Source organism: Sinocyclocheilus rhinocerous, unplaced genomic scaffold (assembly GCF_001515625.1).
Source record: "Sinocyclocheilus rhinocerous isolate Xijiao unplaced genomic scaffold, SAMN03320098_v1.1 scaffold1112, whole genome shotgun sequence".
NCBI classification, from domain to species: Eukaryota; Metazoa; Chordata; class Actinopteri; order Cypriniformes; family Cyprinidae; genus Sinocyclocheilus; species Sinocyclocheilus rhinocerous.
The window spans coordinates 314,866-333,320 of NW_015657961.1; the positions used below are offsets into that span (position 1 = coordinate 314,866).

Below are 18,455 nucleotides of genomic sequence, written 5' to 3' on the forward strand. Positions count from 1 at the left end.
AATCAATTTTACTGGTAGTCCACTGTATGAAGATTTTTTGGGTATAATATGTCACAGTTTACTTTATTTTGCTATACTCACTTACATAAATGAACAATAGTGTCCTGCACCCACTAGTAAAACAATATCAAAAATTATATCTGGTGTCTGAATAATTGTTGGTTTGACTGGATTAATTCTCAGCCGTGGGCCCCTATAATTGTCACCACCTTTCACCCCACTAGCGACGGCCCTGATTATATTGTATAAAATAAATAGACTACAAATAGACTGAATAGTCTTCACTGTATAAATTCAATATACATTATTTTACAAAAGTGATTCGGTCAAGGACAGTGAGTGATTTTCTTTCTAATGTTTAATTTACATTATTGACACAAATGGCAATAACAGCAGCTATATTAGGCTGCTTTGAAGGAATAGTTCACCCAAAAATGAAAGTTATGTTGTTATTGTTCTAAACCTGTTTGAGTTTCCTTCTGTTGTTGAATGCATACGTATATATTTGAAACAATACTGGTAACCAACCAGTTTCTGTGCCCCCATGACTTCCATAGTATGAAAAAAAAAAAAAACTATATCCCTTTAAAATCTCATCATAATGCCAGAATCTCATAATAGCCAACTAGTGCACATGCTTTATCTTTAACTATTAACGTTCATTTAAGACACAAATGACTGTGTTGACGAGGAGACAGGCATTTTGACACATAACAATGTGTATTCGAACGTTTAAACACAAGGCGCGAAAAATAACAAGTTTAGTCAGGCGCTGTACGAGCAAGTGCGCTCGCGCGTATCAGAAACCGTCTTAACGCGCGCATTTGCCAAAATTAATTCTGCACCACTGCTTAATGTCCCTGAACAGTTAAATTAGTTTTTAAACCACAATGCTTAAAATACGTTTAAATGAAAAGCTTACATCGTGACGCACAAAATTAATTTCTCAACCCATAAGCGAATATACTAGGCGTATAGAGTTTGTTAAAGCACAGAAAGAAATATACATCCATCAAGTTAATAATCAAATTAACCTAAAATCTGTGGGGATGGTGACGCTGTGTTTTTATCTGCTCCATATGTGTCCGGTCCATTTGCGGTTCCACAGCTCCCATTCCATCATCAGCTTTAGTCAAATAAAGTAGCCTAGCTGTGGATTTTAGTGACTAATTCATGTTTTCCCCTCTCTCCTCATTTTTTTCTCTCGCTATTTTTTTTTAGAATAGTTGACATTTTTACTTATCGAAGATTGCTCTTTGCATGACCATTTCTAGATTACACCAGAACTATGGGATTACATTTCTGCGCGCGAAAGATCATATTTTGAGCGCACAAAAGTGCATTTTGCACGCGCGCGATCTGAGTTTTGTGGAGAAAACGTTCGTTTCGCAAAGAAAAAAGTATTTCGAGCGCACGAAAATCAATTTTGCATTTAAAATAAGTTTTTGGATGTGTGCAGACCTTCTCTTTTGCTCGTGCAAGGTTTCACTAGCTTGCTCACCTGATGCCTGCCCTCAGTGCTCTCTAAATGCCAACAGCTCGCGTGCTCAGCACAACCCAGCGTTACAATATGCCATAATTCCAGCCAATCAGAGACGAGGCTGCTAAATTCTGATTGGCTGCCTTGACAACCAATCACAACATTCCTTGCATTACCTTGACAGCAGAAGAGGAAAAATACAGTGCATGCATAATTATTATGCAAGTTCATATTCTGATTATATTTTTTTCCAAGCACATTTTACCAATTCCAAACAACATCAATCTTAATAACCATTATTAATCTTGTATTTAATCACTTATAATATATATATATATATTATTATTCATTAAGGCTGGAAGTGAAAAACGCCTTATATTCAGGTGTGCATAATTATTAAGCAGGTTATCTTCTACAGATAAAATCTCGAGATGGACTAAAACAGAACTCCCAAAACTTACTGCCAGATTCTGGAAGATAAATTCTTCAAACAGTGGTACAAGAGGATGTGGTGCTGGTCCTTCAAGAGTCACTCTCAACTTATCTGTCTATAAAGCCTAATATATATATATATATATAAATCAGTTTTCAAGCATTTTACTACACTTCAGTATGTGTTAGAATATCAACTTGCATAATAATTATGCATGCACTGTATTTTTCCTCTTCTGCTGTCGAGGTAATGCAAGGAATGTTGTGATAAATTGTCAAGGCAGCCAATCAGAATTTAGCAGCCTAGTCTCTGATTGGCTGGAATTATGGAATATTGTAACGCTGGGTTGTGTTGAGCACGCGAGCTGTTGGTATTTAGAGAGCACTGAGGGCTGGCATCAGGTGAGCAAGCTAGTGAAATGTTGCACGCGCAAAAGAGAAGGTCTGCACACATCCAAAAACGTATTTTAAATGCAAAATTGATTTTCGTGCGCTCGAAATACTTTCTTCTTTGCAAGACAAACATTTTCTCCACAAAACTCAGTTCGCGCGCGTGCAAAACGCACTTTTGCGCGCTCAAAATATGATCTTTCGCGCGCAGAATTGCGGCAGAAATGTAATCCCATACAGAACGAAGTGAAGAGAGGTGAATGCAGACATTAGGCGCAGCGATCACCTGATAGGCTAGATAGGCTACGTGCACAGTTTGTTCAAAAGTAAAATATATAATAAATGTATTTGATTGGTAAACAAAATTCAAATGTGACATTTTAATCTCTAATGGTAATGCATGGAATTTACGGAAAAACTCCACTAAATAATGTAGCGCTAAAAAGTGAGGGGCGAGGTGGGGCTTTGGCGATCGGCGCTACCGATGTCCGTCAATCTACTCCACAGCCAATCACGGGCCCCCTCCTTGCTCGGGCCCCGGGGCTTCAGCCCCGCCTAGCCCAATGGTTAATGCGGCCCTGGTGGCACCATCAGCAGTGAGAGAGCGCATCCGGTAATGGAAGAATAATAACACAATTGAGACGGGAGGAGCGGATTAGTGCAAATGCGGTTCAGAATTTAAGAACAGTTTACGCTTTCTGCTTAAAACAACAAATCACTTCGCTAACGGTAGGCTAAACAGCCTCATTTTCTCCATCTGCCTTTCAATAAGGCAATATCAAAATGTAATCTTTATTTTGTATATTTCTGTGTGTAGGCTAACTATGAAATTACGAGAATTTCTTTGTTGTGTTTTATTGTTTTCTTTTGCAGAGTCATGGTGTGTGGTGGGCTCATGTCCGGTCCGGTATGGGATCAATGAGCGGTATGGTGGCGGTGTCTGTGGTGGGACTCTACCGTACGGGGAAGTCTTACCTTATGAACCGCCTGGCAGGACAACAGTCCGGTGAGAGAAACTGCTAAAAAATCTTTCTCATGTGCAGTGCATGCTGGTATGATAATAAGGGATAGGATAACTGAATATGTGCAAAACAGTAACTGCATTAACATGAGTCCATTTAATAGATGAAAACAATAAATATAAATGAATATTAAAGTAAAAGTTTAAATATTACAGTAATAATAAGAATAAACGTCATGATGCTCATTTTGTACTCAAAATTAATTTATTCAAAAAAATTCATGAATACGCAGTTCAGATAGGCTACCAGGTGCACTCAGTATTTTTTCCTTCATTACAGAACGTTTTACACATTTACATTTACATATTTATTCATTTGGCAGAGGCTTACAAAGCAATAAACACGAGAAGTGCCCATTATACAAGGTTTCAGTCATCGTTCAAAATAGTAAAAGTTAGGACAGGGAGGGATAAAGGATAATAAGAGTATAGACAAAGTGAATGCATAGATTTTTTTTTTATTTTTATTATGAGGAGGCAGTTAAGCCTGTGTTATACTTTCCGCCCCACTAAAAAAAATCTGAAAATGCAGATTTTTCTAAACTTTACTATAATATTACGTAACATAAATACTGATAAGTATTAACATAAGTAGTAAATAAATTGTGATAATAAATAAATGGAGATGTTGAAGTGCCTTAGGTATTTTATGAGTGAATCTGTTAAAATAGCCTATTGAAAAGACCATGAGCTACTCCCACAACTATGCCTACAGTGACAAGTACTTATTACATCAAAGAGAAATATGAGCAATATGAAATGCCTAAAATAGTCTAACAGACAACAAAGGCAACAAAATAAAGGCTACATTTTGTAATTTATTTGTAGATGTTAGCCAGCTAGCTAGCTAGTTAGTCTAATTAGCATACCCATACCTTTCATTTCAATTTTGTGCATACAGTAGAAAAGGACATACTTAAACTTAATTATTTCATTTTATGACTGCTAGATTATAGTCCTAGTCATGGTCTTTTTCAAAAGACATTTAGACACTTTTGGGTGAATTAAAAGCAAGCAGTAATGTAACTGAAATGAAAACAACATTACAGAAGCTTAAATTTATTTTAAAGAAAATAAAGTAAAATTAAATAAGCAGTTAACTCAAGCAAAAACGGTGTCAGTGTTGCCAGTTGAGATGTTCTAAAAAGGCTATTTCAAAATACTACATAAACATCACGGGCTAATACACAGTCGTTAACTTGTGATTTTTACCTCTATATTGATATTTTTTCTGCTCCTCTTCTTTGCGTCGCTTCCTGCCTTGTGCCCCTGATAATTGTATTTTTTCACTAATTTTTTTAGAAATGATATTTAAGAGCACATAAATGGCAAAACTATTTTAACTGCGTGCGCCATGCATAATGAATGCGTTATGATGATGTATTATAATTACGTCATGACGCAGAAAGTGTTTAAATTAGTTTTTAAACATGACATGTTATCAAATCTTATGATTTTTCGTTGATGTAAATTTTATTTCATTCTAACATTATTTTAATCTGTTCGATGATCGGTCAGTACTAAAACTGTTAACAGTCAGAAATTATTTTGCGTAATATATGGGTGTAGGAGGGCACGATGGTCACAAGAGGGAGTTGAATGCGCTCGTTGCTCTAATTTCTTTGTGAATAAGCATGGATGGAGTGCGTTCGACTCATGAGGAGGTGACGTGTTCATCTTTTGTATTCGCTGGACTACTGAGAGGGAAGGTAGCAAGTCTGATTCTTCTTTTCTTCACCTTTTTCCCGAGATTGTAGACAGCATTTGCACGAGCATGCCTCTCATGGGAGTTGAACAGGCTCATAGCGATGCATTCGCTACATTGGATTCAGTTCTCGCTTGATTCTCAGGGGAATATAGCATTTGAGTGGAGCACGTTTGACTCTTGTGGGAGCTGAACTAGTCTCAGCCTCAGACGTCATGCCCATGGACCGTTGGCTGAACGTGTTGCATAAGGCACACAAAATTGGAAACACTTCGGGAATTTAGAAGTCGTCCTCAGATTGGTTGAATTATACAGGATTTCCGGGAGACATGCGTGTCGCATTCTTTAATGTTCCACCTGGAAACAAATATGACGTGACGCCAAACCCCCTCATGTTAGAAAAAAGCCGTTGTGTTTACAACTGTGATAATGAGCACTTATCAGGGTCAACTAAACGCTGGATTTTTAAAAGTATGTGAAATATTTAAAGTTCGCGGCATAGAATATTTAAAATACATCCAAGAGTTTTACACACTTGAAGTTCTGTAAGTCTCAGGACATTGAGTGCTGCATAAATGTAGAAAACTTCCGGTGTGAGAGGACGCTGGCGCAATGTGGTTACCGCTTCTCCATCAGTGCGTTAACATTGATTGTTTTTTGTTTTAACATGTTTTTGATTTTGATGTTGGATGGGCTGATGTCTCTCGAGTGGTGACTTTTGCTGCCTCTTGACGCTTGGATTTTTTCCTATTCGTCTTTTGGCATTTACCTGCTGCTAATATGCGGCCTTCCTGGATTTTACTTGCTTTTATTCTGGTTTTATTTGGAGTTTATGGCAAGATTTACCTTGATCACCCGGACTTCATCATGCTACAATACTCTGTTTCTGAACTTTTTCAGTATGAACATTCTGCGCCTCCTGCTACATGTGTCCTGGATACACTGCGCTCGCTACATCTCGTCCGCCGGCCAAAATACGTTCATCGAGGCTCCCACTGGAATTTGCAAGTAAGCGGTGCCGGTATAAACTCAGTTTGGACACAGAGGCGCTTGGATCGTCGGCATCTATCTCCACGTCGTGTTTGTCCTGCAAACTTTTCCTACTTTCAGAAGTCTACTACATCCAGTGGAGGTGTCCGTCTTGACACAATCAGGTTTGCACAGCTGAACGCTCGCTTTATAAACAACAAAGCGACTGTGCAACAAAGAATCTGTGACATTGTTGTGGACAAAGAACTGGACTTTTTCTGCCTCTGTGAAACGTGGAATCAGACAAATGACTATCTTAATCTAAATATGTGTGCTCTGCCTGGCTACACTTATATAGATTGACTGCGTTCCACTGGTAGAGGTGGTGGTCTTGCTGTCATTTATCAATCTGATGTTGCTTTAACTGAAGATTCATTGCCTTGTTTTTCATCATTTGAATGCTTGGCATTTAAACCGAATGGTCTCTCACCAGTTTTGGTGTTAAATATTTATCGTCCTCCCAAACCTAACTCTGTGTTTTTCTCAGAATGTACTGAGTTTCTGACGCTTGCCAGTGCAATCGTTCCAGTCGTTCTTTTAACTGGTGATTTAAACATTCATGTTGATAACGTGGATTGCGCTAATACGGTGAGCTTTATGGACATTCTAGAATGTTTTAATCTCACTCAGCATGTTAACTTTCCAACGCATAAACACGGTCACACATTAGATCTGGTTTGCACTTCAGGAGTAATCCTTGAACAACTTAAATGTGCTGATGTTTGTATAAGTGACCACAAGCTCCTCACGTTCAATTTGGTTCCTCCTTCCTTGCAGACTGTGAAAGAGCATGCTATCTGTTTTAGGAAAATTAGTGATATTGATCTTGACCATATCTTAGTCTTACTATTGGTGACTTACTGGTTGTGGCCTCAGTTGACCAATATAATGCTGCTTTTGCATCTATTCTGGATGAGGTTGCCCCTCTGAAAAAATGCTACATAGATGGATTGGTCTATCTAGAACTGTGATGAACTGGTTTAAATCTTATCTTTCAGAATGTTCTCAGTTTGTTTACCTGGGTACTAATAGATCTCAGACTGCGCCTTTGTGTCAGGGGTCAGTTTTGGGACCTGTCCTATTTAGTATTTACATGCTGCCTCTTGGGCAGATTATTCAGAAGTATGGCCTGGGCTATCATTGTTACGTGGACGATACCCAGATTTATATTAGCACTCAGCCTGATTCCACTTCTTCCTTTTTAACTCTTTCTGCCTGTTTGCTGGAAATTAAGGCATGGATGAAACACAACTTTCTAAAACTAAATTGTTCTAAAACTGAAATTTTAAACTTTCAGTTGACAATACCCAAATATCTCCTCCTGCTCAGGTCTGTAATTTGGGTGTGATTTTTGATGCTCAGTTGACTTTTAATTCTCACTTCAAAAACATAACTAAAGTTGCTTTTTCCATCTTCGCATTAGACCCTTTCTTTCTAGACCTGATGCTAAGAGGCTTATTCATGCTTCATCACATTACGGCTCGATTATTGCAATTCTCTCTTTGGGGGTTTACCAGCAAGTTCTGTTAAGAGACTACAATATATTCAAAACTCAGCTGCGCGGGTTTTGACTTATACATCCTCACACCATCACATTACCCCAGTGCTTCAGCAACTTCATTGGCTCGCGGTTCAATCACGTATTGATTTTAAAACTCTGATTTTAACATATAAAGCAGTGCATGGGCTGGCTCCAGATTACATTTGTGACTTGGCAACTCTTTCCACACCTTCTCGCTCTCTCCGCTCTGCTGGTTGTTTTTCCTTGTATCAGCCTCGTTGTAAATTAAAAACCATGGAGGGAGGGCTTTTTCCTATGACGCGCCTAAGTTATGGAATGCATTACCTGTGTTTATTAGGAATGCTGCTTCCTTGGATTGTTTTAAGAAACTTCTTAAGACGTACCTTTTTACTGAAGCTTTTAATTTATGACTATTACTATGATTTTATTTTTGATATTTGTAGTTTTGGTTGACTTTTAGTATTAAGAAAGGCGCATTACAAATAAAATGTATTATTATTATTATTATTATTATTATTATTATTATTATTATTATTATTATTATTATTATTATTATTATTATTATTATTATTATTATTATTATTATTATTATTGTGGGGACATTTCCACGCCTCTAAACATGACACGGCACAAACCAAAACGTGATTGGTTGCTTTATCTGTCAGTCATATGGCCTCTTGAGTGGTCCTTGCCATTCAAAGCGGCCAAGGTTCTCAGACCTTCTGCCGTCAGTCTGAAGGTCTGGCTACGCAAGACTAGAGCTGAACAGGCTCATAACGATGCATTCGTGGTAGTGGATTCTGTTCTTGCTTGATTCTTGAGAGATTCTAGCATTTGTACGGAGCGTGTGAGATTGACAGCCTACTGTCCGCGGTTCGAGTCCCGTTGTTGCTGAGACAGCTAGCCGGACCTTTCGCATGGTTTGTAGGTGGAGCATTGCTGTGACCTGATGGGAAATGTTTTCCTTTTTCAGGAATTCCATGTTGTTTCTATTTTTTATACAAAATAGAAACTATGTAATATGAGAGAGTGGATGTGACTGGTGTGATGTATTCACAAGAAAACTTGAAGTCCGCGTGAACTGGAAGTTGCGACCGACTTTACGTCCATATTGTGACGTACTTCCGAGAGAAATGGAATATTGAATGAGAAAAACAGAGGGCGTGGCTTGTTTTTTCTTCTGTTTACTGATTGGATGTAGTAAAGTAGGTGTTTCAAAGCTCACGGAACACTGACAGTTGGAGGGGCATGTTTAAGGATGTTATGCTCAAGCCCAAGCTGTCAAACTGATGTCATCAGAAAAGGTCCATCATTTCAGAGGGGAGGTGCATTTTCAGATTTGGATTAAAGATTACGAAGGCACACAATTTATATTTTTTTGGATTGACTTGCACGGATGAATTGTTAACCACAAAAATAGCAGTGTGCGCTAACAAAATAAATATAGTCAATTTTGATTTCATGTGTACTTTAAAGTGACAGATAAGGAGCTTTTCTGTTCTCTCCCGAGGGATAGTAATCAGCGTTTGCAAGAGCACGTCCGGCTCTCGGAAGGATTATAGTGACATTCAAACTTAGCACGCTTAATGAGTGTTGTGTGATGCGGTCACAATAATCGTTCCATCCAGGCGTGACTCTCTCTCGAGGGATGAGAGTTGAGCTGCAGTGCTTGCAGTGAGGCGGGATCAAGCACGGGGGTTGTAGGCAGGGCACGGGGGGAGTGGAAAGTTTCCGTTCAAGTTCCTCTTGTTACCTCTCTTAAGTGGAAGTTTATCAAAGACGTACTTGTTTAAGAACAGTTTCCTTTGATGGCTATCCCCTTCATGAAGATTGTAGCAAGATGTCCCTCCCCAATGATTTTGGGTTTTAAGTAGGGTTCATTGCTCTCTTCGTAGCAGCTTCTCAGGTCGGGTTGCCTCCAGTGTATTCATGGTGGCCCACCTGAAACATCAAAGTTGGTAGCTGTCTGAAGATAGTTTCTCTTTGATTAGCTGCTCTTTGGCTTGAGTGGAGCAAGATGTCCCTCACTAAGTATGTGGATATTGAAGTAGGGTTCCTTGCACCCTCTGTTTGGTCTACATGTATGGGTTGGGCTCCCCCCTCCCCCTCCTTACTAGGGGCATTAATTGGGTGGTCCCCCTTCTTTGGTTACTTGGATTGAGCTCTCGTATAGTCTCCTAGGTCGGACTGCCTCTTCAGAGAATGTAACTCTCTGAGGATAAGTTTCCCTTTGACGAGCTGCTCTTTGCCTTGGGCTGTTTCCCTTGTAATTTGAGTTTTTTTGAGTAGACAGTCCATGATGATAGGTCGAGTCTCTTTTTAGGCTCCCTATTCGGGAAGTATTTTTGTCAAAGATGTCCCGGTTTAGGCTGGTTTCCTTTGGTAAGGTCTCCCCCTGAGTTGTGAGCTCCTTCCTAATATTTCTGGCAGCAGGGTTGGGCTGCCTCCTCGCTTCTATGGCTTTAAGTAGGTGGTCCCCCTGAGGTTCCCTTTTGATATGTTAGGCTGCCTCCCCTGATTTCATGGTATTTTCAAATAGGCGGTCCCCCGTAATCCCACATGCTTTGGGCTGTCTCCCCCACATTGGGGTTTCAAGTAGATGGCCTATTGCCTTTAGGAACATGGCCTATTGCTGTTTAAGGACAGTTGTGTTCCCAACTTGGCTGAATGGGATGTTCCTCATTAAAATATTAGTGTTGGTTGGGTTCCCCATTTTACCCAAGTTATTTTAGCTGTCCGGGCCTCTTTGGCGTGCCCCCCCCCCTTTTAATCTGTGTAAATTTGCTACCATTTTTGGTGCTCTTTAACCAAGTGGACAGGCAATACACCAAGGAATGGCATAGTGGGTAGGCCCTATTTCATTCCCCATAGTGTCCACTCGTATGCAGTACGAGTTCCCTTGAAGGGGAACATCTCGGATTATGCATGTAACCATGGTTCCCCAAGACGGAACGAGACATTGCGTCCCCTTGCCATGCCTGGGGCCTGCCTGTGTCACGTCTCCTTCGGACAAAGAAGCTGATGACGTGCATTACAGGTGCCCTCTTATACTTCTGTGCACCCCCGCTAATGTCACGGCCTGCGCGGTCCAATGGATTGGATATAATGGAGTTGCTTTTCTTAGAAGAGACATATAAAACCAACATGAATACAAAGATTACATTTCTTGATTTCTGGATTGGCATCTAGATCTTTAAGAAAAGATTTGTTTGTCATCTTCGACATTCTTATTTATCATTGACTTTAATAATGCGATTGTCTCAGGCTTTGCTCTCGGCAGCACTATTGAATCAAAGACCAAAGGCATCTGGATGTGGTGTGTCCCTCACGCTAATAAAAAAGGACACACTCTGGTGCTGCTGGACACAGAGGGACTTGGTGACGTTGCAAAGGTGAGGAGGAAAACCACACAATATTCATAGCAATGTGATCTCTATAGGAATAAAAATCTACCATCACCTTGTATTGTGCTTTCACTTTCCATTAATTAATCACCAGATGAGAAGACTTACTGTACAGAATTATTTGGACTTTACATATTAGTTCTAAACTGAATGGCATTTTGCTTCTAAATGTAAATAAGTGGCCACCTACTGGCGTCACATACTTTTAATATTTTAGGGGGATGAGAAACATGACACATGGATCTTCTGTCTGGCGGTTCTTTTCAGCAGTACTCTAGTGTACAACAGCTTAGGGGTCATTGACAACATGGCACTGGAAAAGCTGCAGTATCCTTCTCACACATATGATATATTAAGAGTTAACACTTTATAAACAGTTAATAAATAGCAGCACAGTTATTCCTCCTGAACAGTGCTGAATGTAGCTACGTTACAGAGCTGACGGAAAACATTTGTGTGAAGGCAGAAGTGGGTCAAGACGAGGATGGGTCAGCAGATTTCATGCGTGTTTTTCCATCATTTGTCTGGGCTGTTTGCAACTTCACTCTGCAACTGATAAAGGAGGATAAACCAATAACATCAGACGAGTATCTGGGGAGTGCATTGGAATTAAAACAAGGTGAAAAAAAAAGTTGACACTAAACATACAGTACAAAAATGCAATCACAGACAATTTTTGTCCTGTTAAAAACATTTAAAATAAATTACGGGAAATTATATGATGCTAGTCTAGTGAAACACTCATCATAATTGCATACATAATGACTGTCTCCAAACAAGTTTTTAAATGTGACATCTTTCGCTATTTGGGAAAAACTCCAAACCCATGGAGCTGAGCCTATGTTGCTATATACGTTGCTGAAATAAAAAGCAATTTTCAAAGTGCCAATCAACCTACAATGGCCTACTAAAACTTGTCTCCGCACATTAAAAATGAATAGGAACAAGTATTTTTACTAGGTATAACATTAAAGTGTCCATTGCATACAGTAAATTGGCACTCATAATGTGATATATACAGTTTACAAAATATAATATAATTAATAAAATATAGTCTCGGTCCTTCATTCTGAGTGAAATGATGTTATTAACCATACCATTAACATATTAATACATATATTTTGCCTTTAAAGGGGTCATATGATGCGATTTCATTTTTTCCTTTCTCTTTAGAGTGTTACAAGCTCTTGGTGCATAAAGAAGATCTGTAAAGTTGCAAAGACTAAAGTCTCAAATCCAAAGAGATATTCTTTATAAAAGTTAAGAGTTAGCCACACCTACCTAAAACGGCTCGTTCGAACACGCCCCCACATATCTACCTCACTATGTGGATTGTGTGGTAACGGTTTTATAAAAACAATAAGCCAAGTGAAGCTGTGGTTTACAGTGAATTTAGAACAACTAAGTTTTTTTTGTTTTTTTTTACATTAACGGCTTCTTGGGGCTTATTACTTTTATATCTTATGATTCCATAATTATCTTATTTTTAGGTTACTCACGTCAGATTGACAGGTTTAACCTGCCCCGTCGCTGTCTATGCAAATTCTTTGCGGTGAGGAAGTGCTTTGTGTTCCCTCGGCCAGCTAGTACGCAAAACATGAGAAGAATGGAGGAACTGACCGAGAAAGAACTGGATTCAGAGTTCCTTGAGCAGGCAAACACCTTCTGCCATTACGTCTACAACAATGCAGAGCCAAAAATTGTCAATGGAGGCCGTACAATTACTGGAACAGGTGTGTGCCTTCACAAAATCTCCTAAAGAGAAAGAATTTATGACTATTAGTTGTGAATCTCTTCTGAGAACCAATGATCAATTGACTGTGTATAAAAGAAAAGACAATTGACTGAACTATGGAGTTGTGTTTCCTGACAGCTCTGGGTAATCTTGCTGAGGTTTATATAGAGGCGATCAGCAACGGGAAGGTTCCATGTCTGGAGAATACAGTCGTGTCTCTGGCTAATGTCCGTGCTGTGGAACAGGCCCTGCAGTTCTACATGACTGAGATGCTCAGCATAGCTCAGCTTCCTATGCGCCCAGAAGAGCTGTCCGACATCCACAAAATTGCAGAGAAGAAGGCCATTGAAGTTTTTATCACCATGACCTTCAATGACAATGACCAGATCTACCAAAAAGAGCTCATGGTACAGTACCTGTTGACAAACAAAATTATGGACAGACAGGAAAACAGTGACAGACAGATATAAACATGGAGAGATCAACATGAAACAGTGTCCTAATTTGCATACTTGCACTATGCACTAAATGTACTTATAATACACACTACATCAAATTAAACTGAACGATCTTGTACATTTAGAATAAAAAGAACTTTAAAGTATGAACCTTCAAAACTTAGAAAACTTACTTGTATTTATTATAGTGAATATGTCCACAGATTCAAGTAATGGAGATTCAATCTATGTCTTTATAACCAATAAAAGTATAAACAGTTTTGTTGTCTCTCAATGCTTCTCATGATTTAGGGGAAGATTCATGATGAATATCAAGATATGTGCCAGCAGAATTATCAAGCGTCTCTCATGCAGTGTGAGGAAGTTCTGCGTGTGGTGTTTGATAAGCTGGAAAAAAGCATTTCTGATGGATCATACCTGAAACCTGGAGGATACGGACAGTACAGAGACACGCTCACACAGCTGACCAGTGACTACAGAGCAAAAACACACTCACAAATAACGGTAGTTCACATACACACATGCTTTTATTGTGAATTTAATTTTTCTGGAGGGTCACATAACAACACCGATCAACATCCACAATGCTGATAAAGATATCATGATAACAGATAACAGTCATGAAACCGAAACACTTACTCACTCCCAGGTAGTTCCAAATCTGTGTGCTGTAGTTATTTTTATGTGAATCACAAAATGAGAAATTCTGAAGAATGTGCATGATACTTTTTATCCAAACAATAGTTTGCAATGATTAGGGCTGTCAAGTTTGAAAAACGGCAAAAGAAACACAATGGAAGTAGTCCATATAACTCATGGACTTGTTCTTATGTTTCAAGTTATCTGATGATATGCTTCACAAAATATGCAATATAGTACACACGTCATCTGGGCAACTTTTATGGTACTTTTGGAGCGTGCCAGGCAGCCATGATAACTATGAACTGTTATTTCATGTAAAGTAGCAGCATCAACATTACTCTTTAACACTGTGTTTGTTTGTCGCAATGTGATGGTTAATATATTATAATCATTTTTATATATTTTGGTGAACTGTTCAATTAAGTACACTGAACAAAATTATAAACGCAACACTTTTGTTTTTGCCCCCATTTTTCATGAGCTGAACTCAAAAGATCTAAGACTTTTTCTATGTACACAAAAGGCCAATTTCTCTCAAATATTGTTCACAAATCTGTCTAAATCTGTGTTAGTGAGCACTTCTTCTTTGCCGAGATAATAATCCATCCACCTCACAGGTGTAGCATATCAAGATGCAGATTAGACAGCATGATTATTGCACAGGTGTGCCTTAGACTGGCCACAATAAAAGGCCACTCTAAAATGTGCAGTTTTACTGTATTGGGGGGTCCGGGGGGGTCCGAAAACCAGTCAGTATCTGGTGTGACCACCATTTGCCTCATGCAGTTCAACACATCTCCAGAGTTGATCAGGTTGTTGATTGTGGCCTGTGGAATGTTGGTCCACTCCTCTTCAATGGCTGTGCGAAGTTGCTGGATATTGGCAGGAACTGGAACACGCTGTCGTATACGCCGATCCAGAGCATCCCAAACATGCTCAATGGGTGATATGTCCGGTGAGTATGCTGGCCATGCAAGAACTGGGATGTTTTCAGCCTCCAGGTGCTAAAAAAAACAATATTTTGTATGATTAGAAATGTGTGTTTTTTTCCCACAGAGTAAGGACGTGTTTAGCAAGTTTTTGAACGCAAAGGAAGAGGCTGGAAATTTGATTCTACAAGCTGACCAATCTCTCAGCGCAGCGTAACAGGAGAAAGAGGGTACAATTCAAATCAGCTGCATACCTTTCTATCAATCAAGGCTCGTAATGATACAGTACAATGATTTCAATCAGAGAATGAACAATAACTGACAGAATTTGTGATTGATTGACTGATTGATTGATTGACTGATTGATTGATTGATTGATTGATTGTACCTACACAGATATGTGTAGTTGATAGATCTGAGTGAGTGAGCAGACTAACCTTTCTCTTTCTTTATACAGTGCAGAGATTAAAGAATGAAATCCTAGAGCAGCAAAAAAGCAGCTTAAAGGAACAGAACCAATTACAGGAGCAGGCATTTAAAGACATGCAAAGAACCCACGATGAGCATGTGAATCAGATCATTAGTCAGATGGAGAGAGAGCAGGAGAGAATGAGGAGAGACAATGAGCGAGTCCTGGAAGCAAAAGTGAAGGTAAAAAGGGATGCTTCCTCTAAAAACTCTCACATGATTAATGTTGTGCTTTAAAGTGAAAATTGTGTGGCTAGATTTAAAGAAAACACTAATCACAATTTGGTGTTCAAATCAATGTAAGAATCAATTTGGTGTGCAAATCAATGTAAGAATCAATTTGGTGTGCAAATCAATGCAATATGGGAGATTTTTAAAGTAGAATCTTAACATTTTAAAAATTATTTACTAAAGGTATGGATGGAGTCTTTTGTACATTAAGCTCTTTGGCCTGAATTAAGTGCAGTAGTGCTCAAGGTTAGAGGAATATTCATTGTGTTGTGTTGTGTCAATGTTTTACTGATATAAATATAATGTCAGCACTGCAATGAATAAAGGGAAGAAAGGATTACATTTAGCAGCATTTCAGCAAATGTATTAAGTCATGCTGTCTTTAGATGCAAATACACTGTACAAATGTAAAAGTTTTTGAAGAAAAAAAAAGATTACTGGAATGTGTTTTACAAGAACTTTCCAATTCTTTGTAATTATTTGTCAAATTTAGTATCAGTTTCTGAGTGAAAATTATTTCTACACTAGTGATTCTTCAGTGTATACAAAATAAACAAATGTAAGAAGTAATGTGTTTGTAGAAAGTGTTTCTATGCAAAATATGTAGAACATGCATGATTCTCAGGAACAATTTAACTTGGAGATGTTTTTGACATGCTTGATTAGATGGTAAACTGTATTGTCTTGAGTTTACAAACTGCTCTACAGACTGTGTTTTTGAGGTTTACTGAATGTGCTTATGGTCAAGTTTAGGATTAGACTTTCTTAATTCAGTTGCTGTTTGTGTTGCAGGAAAGGGAAGCTCTTCTGCAGCAGGGCTTTCAGCAGGAGGCTGCCCAGATGCAGAGTGAGATTGACAGCCTAAAATCAAACAGGAATAAACAGGAGACGTCCCAGCCCTCCACGGCGACCAAGGTTTTGGATGGTATCGGCACTGCGGCGACTTTGTTCTTGCCAGGCTTTGTTCCTAAATTAGCTGGTTTTGGTGTGTCCTTGCTTTCAAAACTGTTTTGAAAATGCATATACATTATTCACATACTCACCTAAACATACAGTATATTACCTTCTAATACAGCAGACATATATATTTATACTACGGGGCTGTTGAATGCTTGAAGCTGATTGGCTGACGAATTTTCTAAGGCAGGGGTCTCCAACCTTTTTTACACCACAGACCGGTTACGTTTGGAAAATATTCTCGCAGACCGGCTGGGGGGGGGTATAATACTATATAATAGCCTAATATTAGGCTATTATATAGAATTATAATAGCATTATATAGTGGTTCAACGCATTATATTGTTTTTGTTTTTTTTTGTCACAGATCAGACTATTTTTTCGGTTTTGTGCGCTTGCGCATGCCTCAAAAGAGGGCTTACAAAGATACATAACAGCTACAAGTGTATGCACTACTTGCTTTATGCAAGCACTATATAGGATAAATCACTATACAGGATTTACCCTATTATACTTTATCGACACGAATTGATAGGTGAAACAACAAACAGCCACCCACAAATAGTCTATAAACAAAGCATCAGGCTGTCTTTGAGTTCACATGAACAACGGTTAAAGTTACTCGTCGTCAGGCTACAGAAGAATACCATAATTCCTCCATTGAATTAGGCCTAAGACATCGAGAGTCACGCAGACCTATAACAACCCAGCCACAACACATAATTGCGAGTAACATGCCTTACCTTAACACAGAATCGACCACAGAGTCCAGCGTTAATATTTTTTTCTACGAATCTTTGAGTTAACATATGTACTAAACATGAGTGGAATTTGCACCGCAGCGCCCCCACACCTTGATGCTCATGACAAGAATAGCATGTATAGTTATCTTTATTGAAGTGAATTAGGTTTAAATCGCCGTCATGCATGAATGAATGATATTTTTGCAATTTTACACATAATAATCCACGATGATCACATTACACAAAACTGAAATTGCACGTCAAAATAACGCATTGTCAATATTTTTTGAGACCCCCCAAAATTTCACAAATCCCGTTTTCAGGGGAGCCCATGTCTTATTAAGGGGAGCCGAGCTCCCCCTAGCTCCCCCGTAGTTCGCACCCTGATGTATGTATGCGACCCAGTAGCAATTCTTCCACTGCCCGGTAGTGGGTCGCGACCCGGTGGTTGGGGACCTCTGTTCTAAGGTATTCAATTATTTTCAGGGAAATTCACAGCTAAGTTCCAGGCAGGGCTCGACTACATTACATGTTCTCACTAGTGAGGTAATAAGGGCCAGTGTTGGGAGTAACGCATTACAAAAGTAACGATATTACAGTAGTATATTACTTTTTGCTGTAACGCAGTAATATAACGCATTACTAATAAAATTTGGGTAATATTATTACTCGTTACAATCTCAGTAACCCAAGTTACAACAACATATTTTAATTCAAAATGAAGTGGTAAATTTACCAACACCGCAAAACAATAGGCTAGTAGAGAATAAATTCTGCGGGTAAAATAGTTTGTCTGATTGCTGTTATTTGATGGTTGAGATGACTGCAGAGACGGATTCTACATTTGTGAGACAGACACACTTTCAGAGAAAAGTACAAACTGCATAGTCAGGTGCAATTTATGTGCAACATCGAACTCGACATGGAGAAATAGCACGAGTAACTGAAGAAACACCTGACACGAAGCTAACGGAGAGAGCTGCAGGGTCGGAGAAAAGAAAAAATACGGCGGACGAGCGCAGACAAGCAACAAAAATTAAGTTTAACTAAAAATAAAACAGCCTGAGCTCTGGCCAAGACCACTCTAAAAAAAAAAAAGGTTGCATTTAATCAAAATCTGCAGTTCTTTTATGAGTTTTATATTATTGCAGTTCTACGATACTACGTGACAATGTGAGAAAATTGTATAAACTAGTTTAAGAATTATGGGATATAAACGAGTTTTAATTCTGTCACTCATAGACATGAAGAATCAGCATGTGAATCTCAGCAATGGTGACAAAATATTCTGATAATTTTGATATGATTT

General features: G+C 38.8%; 1 protein-coding gene across 1 annotated transcript; it reads left to right on the forward strand.

Annotated features, from left to right (window-relative positions):
• The first annotated feature begins 2,865 nt into the window (after nt 1–2,865).
• On the forward strand, nt 2,866–16,460 carry LOC107721692 (guanylate-binding protein 1-like). The gene is made up of 9 exons (XM_016529830.1): nt 2,866–2,898; nt 3,176–3,308; nt 10,844–10,971; nt 11,201–11,310; nt 11,409–11,602; nt 12,474–12,716; nt 12,857–13,125; nt 13,468–13,680; nt 16,239–16,460. The coding sequence occupies exons 1-9, from the start codon at nt 2,866–2,868 to the stop codon at nt 16,458–16,460; spliced, it is 1,545 nt and encodes a 514-aa protein (XP_016385316.1).
• The last annotated feature ends 1,995 nt before the right edge of the window (nt 16,461–18,455 follow it).